General features: G+C 32.1%; 1 protein-coding gene across 1 annotated transcript in view; it reads left to right on the forward strand.

Annotated features, from left to right (window-relative positions):
* Positions 1-918: 918 nt before the first annotated feature.
* LOC130677231 (odorant receptor 47a-like) overlaps positions 919-20,314 on the forward strand; it is a 53,195-nt gene continuing 33,799 nt past the window's right edge. The window contains exons 1-2 of the mRNA XM_057483911.1: positions 919-1,531; positions 15,768-16,488. Of these exons, the coding sequence (XP_057339894.1) occupies positions 1,388-1,531; positions 15,768-16,488 (865 nt within the window). The 5' untranslated portion in view covers positions 919-1,387. The remainder of the gene's footprint in view (positions 1,532-15,767; positions 16,489-20,314) is intronic.

Below are 20,314 nucleotides of genomic sequence, written 5' to 3' on the forward strand. Positions count from 1 at the left end.
AAACTATTATAGAAATTCCGAGCAAGTCTAAACACGACTCCGCGAAAACACTGATGAAACTCCAAAAGAACACCCACGAAACTCAGCAAGAACATCGAAAAAACTCCGTGTCGTAACTGTACACAAAAATACGGCGTATCTACCATGAAAATGCCGTCAAAACTCCCTTGGTGCACCCAGTTTCAATCGAGTTTTTTCCGAATTCTTAGGGTCGCGCTAAAAGCTCGAGAATCCGTAAAAACTCTGACTCAATTACGAAGAAACACATGAAAAACTCCCACAAAACACGAAGAAAACTGCGTGATAATACCGACGAAACTTCAAGAGAACACCAACGAAACTTCAAGAGAAAACTGGCAAAACTCTTCAAAAACACGAACAAAACTCCGTAAAAACTCCGTGTCGTAATTGCACACGAAACGCCACGTTTCTACCGCGAAAACACTGTCGAATCTCCCTCGAAACACCGAGTTTCTGTCGAGTTTTTTCCGAGTTCCCACGGTGGCACCAAAACCGCTAGGGGTACTAGGAACGGCTACCATAAATTTTTCTCCGTATAGTAACTTATATATTACTTTACTATAGCAAAAAATCCAAATACAGTTTAATTCAAGAATACATTTTAAGAGCGCACACAACATTGCGATCGTATTCAATATAACAATTGCTTTGATTATTTATTATTTGATAAAAGACTGACGAGACTGTTGATAAATAAGTTGTCTACATGAAACTCAAGTTATTATTGTTTATTTTATAAAATTTGCACTACACATCATCTGATTGTTTAAGGCGATTGTTGCAAAAAGTTAAACCTTGCAATTAAAACATAATGGTTATATCTAATTTTATCAGTTATCAGTGTTAACTTATCACTTATATATACGACATGATATCAGGTGGATAATAAACATTTAACCGAGAGTTAGTAATCGCTTGAAACAATTATCTATTAAAAAACCTTAATGTATTAATTTACATACATTTATATCGAAACAACATACATACATTGTTTTTTTTATTCTCAACCAAAAATTTTCTTATTATAAATTAAAACGTTTGCGACAAGAGTATACATACTGTTTTCTTAAAATATAATTCCAATAAACGTTTATAAAAAGTGGTTCTTTTTCTGAAGACATATATAAGTTCATCGGGTCTACATATTCTTGGAAAGGTTCTCCGGACATGAATAATTGATATACCAGGATATTATAGTCACCCCTATTTTTATATGAATAAATAATGTTTTTCTAATGATCGTCTTTGAATACGAAGAAAATCATTGATTGTAGACGAAAACCTATCGTTGTATTTAAAAATATCATTCTTCGTAAAACTATCAATACGAAACTTTTTCAATACGTGATATCATACGAATATTAATATGCAAAACTTAGAAAGAAAAAGTGGTCTAGCGAAAAAAGCATTTTACTTGTATGAATTCTTAACATCAAATATCGGTCTTTGGGCATTACAAAAGGACAATATGAATCGTAAATTCCGTATTTTCTACGCAACTATACAAATGGTAAATTACTTTGAATATCTTATATAACTATATACCATAATAATTATTTAGCCTATCGATAAAATAGCAATTATTTGAGAGTAAAGTTGTAGCTGAGTTAAAGTATATTTGAGTTGAGGCCGAGTAAAGAAGTAAATGAGTAGAGTTATAACCATTTCCCCTGAGTAGAGATGTTGTAAGCAGACATGTTACATTGCCAAAGAAGTTTTATTCTATAAAGTACATATGTATTTAGGAAAAATAACCATAATATTTGTAGGTCAGTGAAACAAGAGTATATCGTGATATAATATTGTACACCTCGAGCGTGAAGCGAAGCCATAGCGGTTTCAGCGGCACGATAAAATTACCGTTTATTAACGTTAAATCGTCGTAAGTTCTGCCGTCGAACATTCGACTGCTGGCTGATTTGACGATCGTTTCCGAGTGCGATTGTGAAAAATCTTCACCATATATTTTTTCAGCACTTACGGCAATGACACCATCTAATCGTTTATTATATATCGCTAAATAACGATCGTACACGGAGAGAAATTAATTATTCTATCTACTATACAAAAATTGTAATTTTAACCATCTAAAATGGTAATAACATTTTTCAGTGGTTATGATGATCAGTATTACAATTGAAAATGATAACAGTTACAACTGATGATGGTAACGATTACTATCGAAAATGCTAATTGTAATTATTAAAAATCATAATTGTTACAATAGAAGATGGTAACTATTACCATTCAAAGTTGTAAAAATACTTAGCTAAGAATGTGTGTGTGCTCGCGTGAGTGTGTGCATGAGTGCGCTCGCTCGTGCGTGTGCATGAGTACGTGCGTGGGTATATGTGTGCGCGTGTGTACATGTGGTCGCGCGGGTGTGTGCGGGTCATTTGTCGGTATCGTAAATTTACGGTCATTCGACCGTCGTTTAACGATGATTTTACAGTGATCACGAATCCGCCAGGGAGAGGTTGGGCTTTACTCTCAACTTGTTAAGATCATGCGGCTTACATTACATCGTTTTGGTTATTTTTATACCTCACTAACAATTTATAAAAAACACATTAATATTCAAAGGAAACACTAATTAACAACTCTGTTGCTTTTCATAAATTGTGCAATACGTATTCCCATATAACAATTTTTTTCAATTCTTGAGCAAGTCTGCTCTCAAGATCGGTAGGTGCTAGTGTTTTTTTCTACGTATGTGTCTTGCTGCAGATACTTGTGACCAGATTTAAATTACAAGCCTAGTGCAAGCCTTACACACGAAGTTCGTGCCAGATTAGAATTCAATTCCAGAGGAAGACTATGGTTGAAAATAGTTGCGCATGGCTTGCTCAAGATCTGCTTAAGGCTGGAAATTGAGCGTGAGCCTCGAGCAGATTTTAAGCAAGCCATGCGTAAGTACCTACTGTAAGTTACTGATGCGTCAGATATTGTTTCATTGCACGTGTTCAAGATATCTTTAATATTCTTGCGTACGATACCATGAGTAAGACATACACAAATCTTGAGATAGGTTTCTTGATATGCGATCTTGCGAAAAACACATGCGTAGAAAAAGACACTAGCAGCTAGGGATCTTGCTCAAACACGTGTTACTAGGGTTATTATAAAAAAAAGCCAAATAATGATCACGAATAAAACACTATTCAACACTCATCATTCCCCATTGGAAACTGACAAACTAGGTCACGCAGTCTGGTGGTAAAAAATCAAACTAATGATAGCTTACATCAGTCAAGTAAATACACAGGAAATGCTTGCTGATAACATCATCAATAAATTTTATACAATAAAAATTATTAAAAAATAAAAATTAAAATAGAAGTTGGAATATTTAGAAAACGTAAAAAGTCAAAAAATTGAGTATTTTGTGCATTAAGAGATTGTCGGAGTAAAGAAAATAAAAATAAAAACGCAGTTTTCTATAAATTTCCGGAGGCTGCCCTGCTTTAAAAATCCGATAGATTCTTATAGCTGTATGGATAAGGCCCTATACTTAACTATAGCACTTCTCATAGAGCTCATTCATTCTTATAAAATCTCGATGGGAATTTATGAGAATCTATTGGATTCTATGAGATTTTCTAAACAGGGTGGTGATCGTTCAGTGTTATTAGAAAATTTTTTTGATAATTTGGAAAAGTTGATAAATCAAATGCGTAGAAAAAGTTTCCTGTTGAAAACATCCAATACAGTCCCATACACGATAATAGAATCTGTAATGGCTTATATGTAATCTATCTGGAAGAAAAAATTTCCAAATAGAGTTAGATTTTGCATCTATTGGAATCTATATGTAAATCCATTATAGCGGGTTTTTTTTATTGGAATTAATGGGACTATAATGTATTTTGTCTTCGTATGGATCCTATCTGCACCTTACCTGTAGGTTTATATCTGTTCTTATCGTAAGTCCGTATGGACATAGAAACCTATGTGGATTTCCGAATACGAAGTAGAAAATGTTTTTACTGGTTTTAAACGGAATTTCCACAGTCGGAAAAAAATGTGTTCCATTTTTGCAACAGCTACTTTCATAAAATCGGAATCATAAAGTAATTCCAGATAAACTAGAAATGAATAACCTATCTGCAAACATCAATAACATAACTTTGTGATCTATGTTATTTTATGAACAGCTGCGGACATATTGAAATCATCTATCCATCGGAATACATTTAGAATTGCAGCAACAAAAGCACATTAAGAAACAACACTCCTAGTGGATTATCCAGCTTCACAATAAAAGTTATTTTAAAGTTTTTTACCTGTAAGTCACTATTAAAAAATACTTCAAAATTCAATGGAATCAAGCGGAATATCCATAGTCTGTGAAATTCTATTAATATTAGTTTGTTTCTATCAGACCATCCAATTTGAAATAGAAATAATTTCAATGTTTTCATCTGTAAATTACGTTTAAGAGTGCCTTAAAACAATACGATATCAAATGGACTATCCATATAATATTTATATGCCAGCCCGTGAAAAATGAATCATACATATGGCCATGTATGAATGCTCCATACGTGGCCGTGTATGGAAATTGACCAGACATGGCCATATGTGACTATGTATGGCCATGTATGACTATACATAGCTTGATACGGCCATATATGACTAGGTTTAGAAATTTTAACTAAATTAAAATTTTTTTTTTTAATTATTTTGGCGACGCAGAGATTATCAGATATGCGAATAATTGAATTCCTAATCGAATTGGAAATTTTAATTTAGAGAAAAAACACTTAGACTCATTAATGACCGCACCCGCTTTAGTAGGATTCGAACCCGGGACCTTCCGTACGAGAGACCGACGCTTTGACGACTAGGTTATGCGACCGACAGTTACATCGAAGTTTAGTTGTGCTACGTAAGATTGAAAGAATATAATCACTTTCGAAAAAGCAAAATATAATCATCAATATGCTGTTAGTGATATCAAATAAATTTCCTATTTTTTTTACACTACAACATCCAGTTTATAAGCAATTGTAAAAGTCAGCTAGAATTCTTTATATCCGTCTAAAATGAATCATACATGGCCATATATGGCCATACATGGAGTCTATATAGCCATACATGGACATACCAACTTTTTCAATAAGTCATGCATGGTCATATATAAACCATACAAGGCTATGCATGGCCATTAGGGTGGTCCTTATTTTGGACATTTTCGAATTTTTATGCTAAGTTTCCCATTTAAATAACACGGGGTTTTTGGCATTGAACGATTAAGTTTTTATTCCGGCTAAAGTAATTGTTCGAAAAATTTGAAACTCTGTAGACTTTATCCTCATATTAGCAGCTACTCCTCAGAATTTTTACAGATTTTTAGCTACTCTAATTTTGGGGGTACAGCATGATGAAAAAAAAAAAATTATTTTTTTTATTTTTAGTTAAAATTTTTTTCAAATAACATATCAAATCAGTCTGCATCCTTTTCAGAAGTTCTTCCTTTCTTTCATTCTCGCACCCAAGTGGGTGAACGGTATGTCTTTGTTGCACTAATACAGTAATCAGGAGCATTTTTTTTCAATTACAACAGAAAAAATTTCCTTAAAGTTTAAGTTCTTAATTCTAACGGGAAGAGTTAACGCAAAATTTTTTTTGTGATTTTTTCAAGAAATATTTTTGTTTATGTTATTTGACAATGCGACTTTTTCAAAAATACATAATGCATTCGCCCGACTAGAATTTTTCATCAGGGCCTGACGAAGTCCTCATCAGGTTAACCTTATTTCAAATGAGGTCCCGATCAGGGTATCCTGACGAGGATCCTGATATGGATGTAACGCTTAAGACCCATGAGGTCCCTATCGGGATTGCCTTATCAGGACCTTACCAGGATATACTCATCAAATCCTTATCAGGATTACCTTATTAGTAATTATTTTTTAAAAAATATTAAATTGCAAAAAAAAAAATAAGAGAATTTTAATTTGATCGAGAATGTTATCTATTGTATTGAAAGCATTAATTAGAGAAAGTAAACATATTTTTTATTGATGAAAAAATCCCGATAACTGCTGGGCTCGAACCTGCGTCCCCTAGCAGATCCGAATTACGGTAAATTGCTGTAATTTACGGTAATTCGGATCTGCTAGGGATATTTGAATAATATCCAGCACTACACAATACCAAATCTTAAAGACACGGTACCGAAATGTCAAGTAAAGACAGTTGTTTACAGTCAAATATCCGATTATCAACAGACATTCCAGTGAAATGCATCTCATTACAGTAAAATACAGCAAATTTACCGCAATTATATGGTGAAATACCGCAATTTTACAAAACTTCTACGGTAAAGTACTGCACTGTTACCACAACTTGACGGCGAAAATGCGGCATTTTTACCGTAAACTACCGTACTTTCACCGCAACATTGCCACAAATTTACCGTAGCTTCACCGCAAATTTGCCGTAAATTTGCGGCATTTCGCCGTAAATTACGGCAATTTACCGTAATTTGCCGTAGATTACCGTAATTTACGGTAATTCTGCTAGGTGCCGTAAATTACGGTAAACTAAGGCAAATTACGGTAAATCACTGTATTTACCGTAATTCGGATCCGCTAGATTACCGTAATTTACGGTAATTCTGCTAGGTGCCGTAAATTACGGTAAACTACGGCAAATTACGGTAAATCACTGTATTTACCGTAATTCGGATCCGCTAGGGATATCCTTTCGATTCGAAGCCCTCGATGCTATCCACTGGGCTGACATACACATGTGATCTTGAAAGTGTAAATATAATATTCATTATGATGTCAAAGAATAACTGATAAAGAAGTAAAAAATCTGTGCTACAATGATTGACGTGATTTTTATATAATATTCTTTTGTACTTTTTTTAATTTTTAGCCTGTAAATGAAATATTTAAAGGCATGGGATAACTTTTTTTTGAATAAGGATATCCTGACGAGGTCCTGATCAGGTATTCGTCAGGTTGACCCGATGGCAAATAACTTTTTTTTTTAATAGGGATATCCTGATGAGGTCCTGACCAGGAACTCGTCAGGTTTACCTGATGGCAAATAACTTTTTTTTGAATAAGGATATCCCGATGAGGTCCTGACAAGGAACTTGTCAGGTTGGCCCTAATAAGGCAAACCTTATATTAACCTGATAAGGTCCTTATGGTACTTCAGGCAAATCAGGAAGGAATTCTAGTCGGGTCAATTGATATCTGAGATCGGTATATCAAAGCCACTAATCATATTATGTCTCAGTTTAACAGTTGATAATTATTATCAATAAATTAAATTTCTTTCAATATTCGCTTAAATAAGTTGGTCACCTTTAAGTTCATTATTTGTTTCAAGCAATAAATAATAAACAAAAGGATGCCCTCGCGGTCTTGAAACCACAATAAATCCACCGTGGATCCACCGTGGTTTCACCGTGGATCCATCGTGGATCCACCGTGGTTTCGTGACATTTAACCACCGTGGTTCCACGGTGAAACCACTATAAATCCACTGTGGTTTTACCGTGTACCCACCGTGGATTCATAGTGGTTTTATGGTTTTTTTGTCGTGTTTGCAGTACGTTTTCAACGTACTTTTATAGTATAGTTATACCGTTTAATACATAAGCACTAACTAAATAGTATATTACATATCTAGGCCAGTAAAATAAGAAAAGTCTCAGAGCACATGTAATTGTTGGCCGAGGCGAAGCCGAGGCTGACAAACATGTGGTCTGAGGCTTTCTTTTTTACTGGCCAAGGTGCGTATACTATTTTTCTGCTCGACGAAGCCGGAAAGTTGCAACTTCGTTCAGGGCAGCGGCCCGAAAGTTGCCACTTTCCGGCCGGAGGGCAGAAAAATAGATTTTACCAACTATCAAATAAAAAAAATGAAAAATTCGAGAGTGAAACTACAATTGAATTACGATGTAAAGCTATAAGTCTTAAAAAATCCGGAGACACGGTCGTGTCTCGCGCCAAGTACACGTTCAAACACATATACATACATATGTGTGAACGTGGCGGCGCGAGTCGACTGTGTCTCTATACCGGTGTCATATGCCTGTTTAACCTCTCTCATATTTAAATTGATTAATTAATAGATAAATATAAATTATAACCGTTATTTACCTATTTCATTATTAATATTTTATCATTCTCTACCAATTCCATGAGAAATTTTTGAGTTTAATATTTGAGTTTTCATTTTTTAATTTCTAAATTTTTGCTTGCGCCGTTTTTGATAAATTTTATAAATTTTATAAACTCTAATTTTTGATGAATTGTGTATACTTTCATCAATATATATTTTAGTATGTATGAATATTTTAGTTTCTTAGCACATGAGTATACACAATAAATTGTGTTTATTTTCATCAATATATATTTTATAATATGTACAATATTTTCGTTCTTAGCATTTGAGTATACACAAATGTTAAGCAGATTTTATTAAGGACCAGTTTTGCAAACTAGGTTCGTTTTAATCCGAGTTTAAATTAAAAAGCTGGAATTAATAATATATAGACATACCAGTAATAATAATTCAAACCCGGATTAATAATAAACTCGGTTTGAAAAACTTACCCGAAATGTAAAATCAGTGACTCTGTCTATACATATAATCACGTTTACATAAAGGTAGTTTCTCAATACGAAATTTGATTAATATGTGATTAGACTATTATTGCTCGTACATCTATATGAAAATATCCAAGTATACTAGCAATAATTAAGTCACAGATTAAGAATCTTGGATTGAAAAGCTGGCGGCTTCCAGCGCTCAAGACGAATTCAGCTGCAATTTGTACATAATTACTAGCCATATTGTTATTTAACCAGTTACTTACTGGAGGTTTTTTATTATATACCCTGATAGCCATACCTTACTCAGTAAGGTCTGCAGAGCAACACTTTCGGCTAACTTAACGAGAAAGTTTCTGGCAAACCTTGGCTGGATAATACTTTCCTTTAAGTTGGTTTCAGAATACGGCAGTAGCTTGAATGTAACTTGACAGAAAAACTTGACGTCAATTTGAAGTGAAATTTTCAATCAACTTAGCGTCATTGTCTGACAGTCATACATGTAGTCAAATTGAATTTAACTTAACAGACAATTTACTGTCAACTTAAAGGTAACCTGCTCGCTCTCCAACACTTTCCTTCAAGTTACCTTTAAAATACAGCAGTAGCTTGTAGTTAAGGGCCAGTTTTTCAAACCAGGTTTATTTTTAGTCCGGGTTTGATTATCATTGCTGGTATATCTATATAATTATTAACATATAGATATACTAACAATATTAATTGAAACCCGGATAAAAAGAAATTCGGTTTGAAAAACTGGCCCTAACTTACGGTTAGGGTGGCTATCAGGGTAATTGATTATTTTTAACTTTTCATAACTTAAAAAGTAACATAGAGGCGCTGCTTGGGATATTTTTGTCGAATTCATAGCATATATATATTAATTCCTATTAACTGAAGTTGAAGAGATTAATTTTGACAGAATTTAAATATCGTGTGATTAATTTTTCTGTGAAATTGATAGTACGATCATTATCGATAAAAGTTTAAAAAATAAAAACCCAAGTTTACGTGTATTTTAAATGGGAAATCTTAACACGCTGTCGTCGAGTACTTAATATTAATATTAAGGGCTCAAATTTTCAGAGAATTTTTTTGGGGCTATTTCTAACAAAATTTCGGGATGGGAGCGAAAAAAAAAATATATTCGCAAAAAAAAAAGCACCCTAATATATATACATATAATGTCTTTACAAAAAGATTTGAAATCACACCAAAAACAGCACAGCTGTAATAGATTGCGCCAAGTACGCGTTCAAATTGCAATAACATATTAACTGTACTATTCTACAAAAATATTTGAAATCACTAAATAATGCCAAGTTAAGATACAATATTCTGCAATAAAATAGTTGATAGAGCGGTTCAATAAATATGAATGTACTTAATATAAAAAGGAAATTGCTAAAAAAGGCGGAAATCATAAAAATATCAAGTATTTGAAATTTTCTTTAATTAAAAAAAAAAAAAGTTTTAGAAAATATATAAATGAAAAAAAAAAATTAGTTGAACGTACTTGGTGTGCGTTAACGCAAACAACTTGTTATGTCATAATTCAGTTATTTCATAGTTTGTAAATGTTTTACAATCAATTGATATACTTATTTCGCTTTAATAACGCACACCAAGTACGTTCAACTAATTTTTTTTTTCATTTATATATTTTCTAAAACTTTTTTTTTTTTAATTAAAGAAAATTCCAAATACTTGATATTTTTATGATTTCCGCCTTTTTTAGCAATTTCCTTTTTATATTAAGTACATTCATATTTATTGAACCGCTCTATCAACTATTTTATTGCAGAATGTTGTATCTTAACTTGGCATTATTTAGTGATTTCAAATATTTTTGTAGAATAGTACAGTTAATATGTTATTGCAATTTGAACGCGTACTTGGCGCAATCTATTACAGCTGTGCTGTTTTTGGTGTGATTAAATTTACTATAAACTAGATTCATCTTTGCTGGGTTGATAGTAAGTGACCGAAGACCGATTTTCACATGCCTTAGCGCGAAAGCGCGTATGTATATTTTGGTCTCACCTCAAAATTTATTTTTTGTACTTTGACAAAAATAGTTCAAGAAAACATTAATGTCATAGTGTAATACAAGATACCCCTGTATTACTATCAAAAATGGATTATTATCTCTCTGCTAACATTCAGCGAGTAACGCATTCCATGATTGCTTCAAGATCAGAATTTATAACTTCTGAAATAAGTATCTTACCAGGGACACTACAAAAGGTGGGCGCGATCTAGTGGTGAGCACTGAACTACTTCCGCTGCTGCTGCCTAGCATCATAACTTTTTAAATCAATAATCATTAGGATTAAATATATATTCGTTAATCTCAAACAAATATATATATATATATATATATATATATATATATATATATATATATATTTGGCGATGATACCTTAGGTTTAGATTGCAATAATCACTGCCTAAGTCGCCAACTACCAAAGAGTGAAACGCTGTGAGAGAGGATGAGAAGAGGAGAGATAGAAAAAGGTATTTTGTGGGGAGAGAGGCGTTTCGTCTAAGTATACGATAGCTGAGACTCCTCAGTTAGGTGTATCTATCGTATACCCCACCTAAGACGCCGAGTTGGAAGTAACATGTTGGAAATGTTATATATTGAAATAGGTGTAGGGACGAGATACTGCGAGAGGCGCGAGTTGTAGATGCCATCTCGCGGAGTGAAGCCGAACCACCACATATATATATATATATATATATATATATATATATATATATATATATATATATATTTATTCTAAATGGATATATTTTTTTATGTCTAAGTCATATTTATTAGAGTTGATATAATAATATATTGCTTTAATATTTGGGGTTGTTGGCACTGTAAAATAATTTATTTGTCTATTAAATAAATATTTTCTTAACTTAACCAAATGATTTTATTATCTTAGAGAGAGAATTATTAATTCTTTAATTAATTATTAAGAATTATCGAGGTTTTATTGTTTACTTTCATTTTTACAAATTTTGTTAATTAATAAATACACAATTAAAAAGAAAATTGGGATGAAAATTTTTTGAATTTCGAAAAACTTCGTCCACAGAATTTTTTGAGCAAATCAGCTAATTATTACATGCTTTGCAACATTTGATATCGTGTTTGAATAAAATTACTAGTTAGTTTTCAGGAATTGATCAATAAAATTACGTAAAAGTTATCACTCCAAAACAATGTTATAGATAATTTTATTCGTGAGGTTGTTGAAAATCAACGAGGTAACGTTAATTATTATTTACAGAAAGTTGGACAAAAAAAAAGTCTTATGATTGCTGCATCATATTTTAGGTTAATTAAGTCGATAAAAAAATTATGTAAAGTATCACTATTATTTATACATACTAGAGTGGTCCAAAGAAAAAACTGCTTTTAGACAAAAAAAAATTCCCTTCAAAGCACAGCTTTATATCTCAGTTCTTAATGAGATTCAATGAATTTCTATTTTTCCATTTGAATTACACGCGTACAAAAATTCATTTTACGTTTTCATCCGGTAAAACTACGGAAAAAATTTTTTTACTTGAGTTAGATTTTTAGAAACGTCTTCATTTATCACTATTTCAACTGAAAAATTCATGTCAAGATCTCGCGTCAAACCACGGTAAAACCACGGTGGATCCACGGAAAAACCACGGTGAATCCACAATGGGTCTACTGTGGATCCACCGTGGTTTTGTCGTGGATCCACCGTGGTTTTGTCGTGGATTCGCTGTGGATTCACCGTGGATACACTGTGGATTCACCGTGGATACACTGTGGATCCACTGTGGATCAACTGTGGTGAAATGTCACGAAACCACAGTGGATCCACAGTGGTTCCACGGTGGGTCCACGATGTGGTGGTTTCACCGTGGATCCACGGTGGTTCCACGGTGGGTCCACGATGTGGTGGTTTCACCGTGGATCCACGGTGGTTCCACGGTGGTTGCAGGACCCCGAGGGTGGTAGTTTTGTGCATTATAATATCAAAATCATTATTTGTTTACAATTTTCTAACTATAATAAATTATTAATAAAATAGATCTCTTTTATAAATAAATATAATAAACTTGAAAAATCACAAAAACAAAATTTGCGACACGTGGTTCTGTTGGAATTAAGAACTCAAACTTTAAGGGAATTTTTTTCTGCCGTAATTGAAACCGTTTGTGAGGTAATCGTAATAAATTTAAAAAATCCGTTTAAGGAACACTTTACTGCACACTAATGCAAAGTTCCTGATGACTGTATTAGTGCAACAACAATATACCGTTCACCCACTCAGGTGCGAGAATGAAAAAAAGTAAGAACTTCTGATAAGGATGCAGACTGATTTAATATGTTATTTGAAAAAAATTGTAGCTAAAAATAAAAAAAATAATTTTTTTTTTTTTTTCATCATGCTGTACCCCCAAAATTATAGTAGCTGAAAATCTGTAAAATTCTGAGAAGTAGCTGCTAATATGAGGATAAAGTCTACAGAGTTTCAAATTTTTCGAACAATTACTTTAGCCGGAATAAAAACTTAATCGTTCAATGCCAAAAACCTCGTGTTATTTAAATGGGAAACTTACATCGCTGTGCGGCACGGGTTAAAATTGAGATAGAGACCTGAAACTTTGAGGATATTTTTATTTATTTATTTCGAACCACATAAGCCTATGGGAGCATAAAAATTCGAAAATGTCCAAAATAAGGACCACCCTAATGGCCATACATGGTTTTGTATGACTGTGTATGGCCATGCATGACTGTATTAAAAAAGTTTATATGCCTATGTATGGTCATATATGAGCTATATACGGCCATGCATGGCCATGTATGATTCATTTTTCACGGGATGAGCGTTCGAGACGGACATATATAGTCATACATGGCTATGTATGACGACGCATGGCCATACATGGCCTTCTATGATTCATATATGGCCATATATGTTCAATTAATCACGGACATACATGGCAATATATAGTCATACATGACTATGTATGACCATGCATGGCCTTATATGATTCATATATGGCCATTAGGGTGAGCCAAAAAAACCAACCTATCGAATTTACGTCTTAAAAAGGAACTATATATCGAGAAAAAAATTCTCCCATTGGGCAAAATTTTTAGTTCAATTTTAAAAGGTGTCGGTAGCCATTTGGAATTTCCCATTTAAATAACATGCAAAAAAATTTTTTTTGATTAAAAATGTTATAACTTTTGAACCATGTGAGACAAAAATTCGGCCCCGAATATTCTTGTAGGGCATTAAATTTCTTAAAAGAAAGTCCTGGAAGCCGAATTTGTAAACTTGATATTTTGTATACTAACAGGCTATCAAAGTCTAGAGTAAACAGAATCATACAAATTTAAAGCTTTATTTGGATTTTCCAAATACTTTTCTTTTATTGTGATCGATAACAAAATATTATTTGTTACAACGTGGATATTGTTGGTGATTTCATTACACTACATGTAGATCAAATTTTCTCGTAGTATTGATATTTTTAATAATTAAGCCTTAAATTTGTATGATTCTGTTTACTCTAGACTTTGATGGCCTGTTAGTATACGAAATATCAAGTTTACAAATTCTAATCCCAGGACTTTCTTTTAAGAAATTTAATGCCCTACAAGAATATTCTAGAGCCGAATTTTTGTCTTACATGGATCAAAAGTTATAATATTTTTAATCAAAAAAATTTTTTCTGCATGTTATTTAAATGGGAAATTTCAAATGGCTACCGACACCTTTTAATATTGAGCTAAAAATTTTGCCCAATGGGAGAATTTTTTCCTCAATATATAGGTCCTTTTTAAGACATAAATTCGATAGCTTAGTTTTTTTGGCTCACCCTAATGGCCATGCGTGACTGTATTAAAAAAGTTTGTATGCCCATGTATGAACCGTATATGGCCATGTATGATTCATTTTTCACGGGAGGTCTAATGATATGTATCTGGATATACCCAAGTGTAGCTGTGGGCCTCTGTAAGAAGATCCAGCATTGCATTAAGATTACTTTCAAATATTTTTATTTGTAAATTACAATTAAGTGCTTTAAAACTATTTGATATCAAATGGACTATCCAGATGAGATTCATATTCCAAGTCTGATGTTATATTTGGATATACTAATCTGGTGCGCTGCCTGTCAATAGTTTTGATAAGTTGTTCTACAGTTTTTATAAAACAAGCCGCCAAGCCAACAAGTGCCTTTTTTGACGAAAACCTGTTCAAGACCACCGAAAAAAATTAACAAAAAAAATTTTTTTTGGTTGCTTTATTTACGTTTTTCATTTTTCAGAGCCTTATATTGTTATTAAAAAAGTGAAAAATCAAAAGTTTTTAATTTTTCTAACGGCGATCTTTTCTGAACCCTTTCAAGAATAGCTCTACGAAGTGGAAAAATTCTAGGTTTTTAGTTTAGAAATAATCACGGTTTTTATGTAACATTTCAACAGGTAAAAATTACCCTCGCAGATTTGAATCACGGTGGAAACACCGTGGAAGTGTAAACACCGTGGTTACACGGTGGGTTTGTTCCATTTTACCACCGTGCATACACAGTGTATCCACTGTGATTACGTGGTGTATCCACCGTGTATACACGGTGGTAAAGCTACCATGGAATCACGGTGGATACAAAGCGTAATCACAGTAGTAAAATGGAACAAACCCACTGTGATTCAAATTTGTGAAGGACGCTATTCATCTAATTTTACAGAGATTACTAAACAGATTGTAATTTTTGCATACTATAAAGTATATAATGCATATTTTTTAGTTTATATTTATAATTTTACAGACTAAAAATCGTTAAATCGTATAATAAAATGTATTACTCAACGATTAGTAATAATTTACGATACTCTTTATAAAAATTTCTGTTTATTAATAAAGAATACGAACGAATTAGTAATAAAACTAACAATATATCAATTTTTCGGATATAAGTACAGTAATAATTACCATTTTTTGATTTTTACTATACATTTATAGTAATTAATAGTGAAAGTATAATGCATTTATTGATATGATTAGTATTTTTTACTAAAATATATTAAATTTTATAATATTTTCGAGATTAGTTTTCTCCGTGTGCATTCAAACCAAACATAAATATTAAATAATATTTTATTTTTTTCAGATTGTAGCGATTCTAGCCACAGTAGCTGGATTTTTGATTGGTTGCGGTGATACCGAAGAATATCTTGATTGTTATTTAATGGTTGTATTTGGTATTTTGGTACTCAGTAAAATTTATTATGTTTACACTTATCGACATCACCTTAGATATATTTTAAATTCAGCATTTAGAGACTGGAAGTGTATCGAAGAAAAAGACGAAATGAAAATAATGATAAATTCTTCACGAACTTGTAATAACATGGCAGCTATGTTCTATGTTTCAGGAATGATATCATTAATATCTTACGTTTTGAAGACAATGATTTTCGATGATCCACGAAAGATAGTCGTTACAGATCTGTTAAATATAACTTATAAATATGGTCATAGTTTTATACTTCCTGGGGGTTGTGTTTATGATGGTGTCAATCAATATTTGTATTATTTGATATTGATTAACCAGTGTGTGCAGATGACTATTATGTGTTTTACAAATTTAGGAAATGATACTATGTATGCCGCAATTACTGGTCATATTTGTGTACAATTTGATATTTTAATAAAACGTATGAAAAAATTTGGTCAAGTTGAAGATGATATAAGTATAAATTCCCACGAATTAGGAAAAATCGTGAAAAGACATCAACATTTGATATCACTGACGGAAAATTTGGAAAAAGTATATAATAGAATTATTTTTGTGCAGATGTTAATAACTGTATCAGTACTTAGTGTTGGAGGTAAATACTAATGATTATCATGAATCAGTAAATTGCGTTCCAATCATTCAACATTAACGAACAGTCTAAAGTTAATAACACATGACTGACTGATTATAACTGACTTATTTTACTTAAATTTGAGAATGCTTTGCAGATAAACCGATTAAAGATTTTTACTGGTATTTGAGGAGTAAAGCTGCAAAATAATCAATTTTAATTGTTATATTAACTTAATTAGTAACTATCCCAGTAAACGGATAAAAACGCAGCTAAAAATCAATTAACAATTACATTCTTGAATTAAAATATACTTTCAGAAAAAAAATTTACAATCCAAACAAAAAATTACCATTATTAGTAAAAAGTTCCCTTTCTTTGTTGATTTTTGCTATCAGTATGCCAGTGAACACATCAACGTAACAGGGATGTCACATTTATAGAATGAAAACTTCCGGTTACGTAAAATCGTAAGTCACATGTACATCACATCTTCATAACATGTATATCACAATTTCACACTCATTTACGGAACATTGTTACGTAACATAATGAACGTGAATGTGATGTTAATGTGATGTACATGTTACATTGGTGATATAACTGTGATGTTATTTGAATATCATATTTACATAAGATAGAAGTCATGAAAAAATACAAATTTTACGTTGAGGTTATATAACAGTGACCTCAAAGTGACATCATTTTCTATTAAATTGTTCAAAATACTGTTATGTGCTAGAAATTATATTTGCGATATTAGAAAAAAAAATTACCTAATGTTGTTCAATACCCGATAAAAAACGTTTGGATCCAACCAGATATTTCTGAATGTCGTTATATCTGTTTATATCCACTGAGAAAACAATTTATCAAATATTAATAAAATTTATCAATATGTGATAAACGGTTTACTTAGATTGTTCGCAAGTAAGTCATTATCAAATATTAATACAAAGTTTATTAAATAATAATAAACGGCTTATTAAATTTAATTAAACGTGTTTATCAAATATTAATAAATATGGACTGATTTATAGTTAACGATTCTACATATACTATATATACTATCGTGATACGGAAATAGATTGTTTAGTTAATATTAGTTAGGTGGAATTTAGCAAGTTCCACTTTTTAAATAATTTTTCCATAACACTTTATTTTTTTAACTTCCCGCTAAGAAAATTGTAAATTTTCAAAAATTCGGGAAGTTATTGTTCTCACCCCGATTTTCGAAAATCGAGTTTTCATTAGATGTCGACGTTTTGAGGTCTTAGGAAGCTATTCTGACTATTTTCTAAATGATGCCCGAGTGTCTGTATCTATGCATGTATGTGTGTGTGTGTGTACGTGTGTAAACTCGCTATATCTTTTAATGAGTTGACCGATTGAGATGGTTGAGGCAACAATCGAAAGAGTTTTTTGGCTGTCAACTTTCTTAAAAATTTTAAATCGATCGATCAAATGGAATTTAAGATATAGAAGAAATGCAAAAAAAAATCAAAGAAAAAAGAAAGATTGAAACTTTTTTTTTGTGTTCTAAATTTTTTTTTTCACATTTTTTGGAAATTTTTTATTTTTTTTGTCATTTCTTTGCATTTGCTGAGTCAGCAATGCAAAACTTTGAGAAAAGTAAAAAAAAAATAATTTTTTAATTTTCATTATGATTACACAATTAAAGGAACAAAATTTGCTCCTTTAATTGTTTAGCAAAACTTTGATCGATGATTCCCGAAAAACGGTCCGATGGATCAGTTTAAAAATTTACAGGGGTCTTGGGGGTACATTAAGCTAAAAAAGTCCCTAGCAACATTATTTTTTTTATCGATATTTGCAGAGTAGCGGTTGATTTACTAAAAAACCAAAAAAAGTCATTTTTTTGTACTTACTTCTAATGGATGTTAAAAATAAAAAAATTTTTTTTTTCCAAAAAATGATGACAGAGTCTTGTAGGGAATTTATTCCAGTTTTTAACGCCGCCCTTTGACTTTCTGTGCGATCATTGGTACCTGAAATATCGATAATCAAAGCCAAAAGGATCATTTTCTGTTTGAAGGCTGATATCTCTGCAACAAATCGTCCTACGAGGTTAAACAAAAAACCAAATTAAAGCTGAATAAATTTGCTAAACGAGCTATGCATTCGTTTAGTTGAAAGAATTTTTCCGCGGTCCGTGGAATCTTCGGAAAAAAAAAAAAAATTTAAAAATTTTTTGTCTCGCGGTATTTCTCATGTTTGCGCAATAACCGAAGCTTTGAAAAAATTTTGAGAAAAATGCACTAAAACTAGAGATTTTAAGCTACAAAATGATTTTTATAAAATCTTGATACAATCATTTTTCACCAAGTTACTGCCTTCCAAAAATTACTAAAAAATTTATAAAATTTTTCTGCTCTTTTAATTTTTTGCATTAGTGTATGATTATATATAATCATACATGAACGAATATAGTCATTTTTAGAATCTCATTTGGAATATCTGTAAATTATTAGTTAAGTAGTTTAATTAGGATTTATTGTCTTCATCAATATACACTGTAAAAAATCCGGAGTGAATTGGAAGTGAAATAGAATCCGAATTCACTCCGGATTCACTCCGCCACTCGGAGTTCCGGAGTTTTAAAAAAAATCACTCCGCATGCGGAGTGAATTGGGAGTTTTTTCTTAGCGGAGTGATCTCGGAGTGACGCGGATTTTATTTCACTCCCAATTCACTCCAGTCCGGAGTTTTAATACTTAAATAAATTTACATTAATTTATATGAAACTGCTAAACTATATGTGTGTGCGAGTGTGTTTGCGTGCATGTGTGTGTTTGGGTGTGTGCAGGTGTTTGTGTGTGTGTGTGTGCATGTGTGAAAATTTGTGCGTGTGTGCAAATTTGTGCGTGTGCGCAAATGTGTGCGTGTGTGCAAATGTATGCGTGCGTGTGTGTGCGAGTGCGTGTGTGCCTAAATATGTATGTGTGTATATGTGTGCATATCAGCTGATCAATAATGTAATACGCGAATTTTTACTTCGATTTTATTATGTGGAGTTATATATTATTAATAATATTTTCAAAACTCCGCTCCGGAGTGAATTTCACTCCGGAGGGATTAAATTAATAAAAAATTATCTACTCCGCGAAAAACTCCCCTGCAGAGTAAATTTCACTCCGAGGGGGGTGAATAATTAAAAATTCATTCACCCCACATTCACTCCGGATTTGATCCGCATTCACTCCGCGAATTTTTTACAGTGTAAATGTCGGTTAAATTTAAATAAAAAAAAAAAAATTACTATCCGTTCTCTAATATTTTAATTCGAGGTCACCCGTTCAATTAATGTCCCACGTCGATACTGTTTAACTTTGGTTATCGCTTGATTGTAGTCTGATCCTCGAGTCTGTTATACATTTATAAGTAATAAAAGTTTATGGCATTACTTAACTCAAATAATCAAATTGATACATCTTACGTAAATAAGGCACCTAATGATGAATTTGGTTTTGTACACCCATACGAAAAAAATATATATCCGGGCAAATCTGGAATATGTCGCATATATGCATCATATATATGAATATATGTCTCATATATGCAGATTTGCCCGGATATATCCGGATATATATTTTTTTCGTATGGGCAATTACAATAGAATTCATTAGATACATATAATCAAATCTATTTATCTATAAACTTATAAATATTTGTATATAAAACGATATCGATTTATACTTCTAAATTGCTGCCGAAACCTTTGAACATTTTTTAAGTATTGGGGATTTAAGTTTGATTGATAGTTGACAAAACAAAAATTCAATAACATCGATATTCAAAAATTGTCATATTATGCAATATATACACT

Source organism: Microplitis mediator, chromosome 11 (assembly GCF_029852145.1).
Source record: "Microplitis mediator isolate UGA2020A chromosome 11, iyMicMedi2.1, whole genome shotgun sequence".
Lineage (NCBI taxonomy): Eukaryota > Metazoa > Arthropoda > Insecta > Hymenoptera > Braconidae > Microplitis > Microplitis mediator.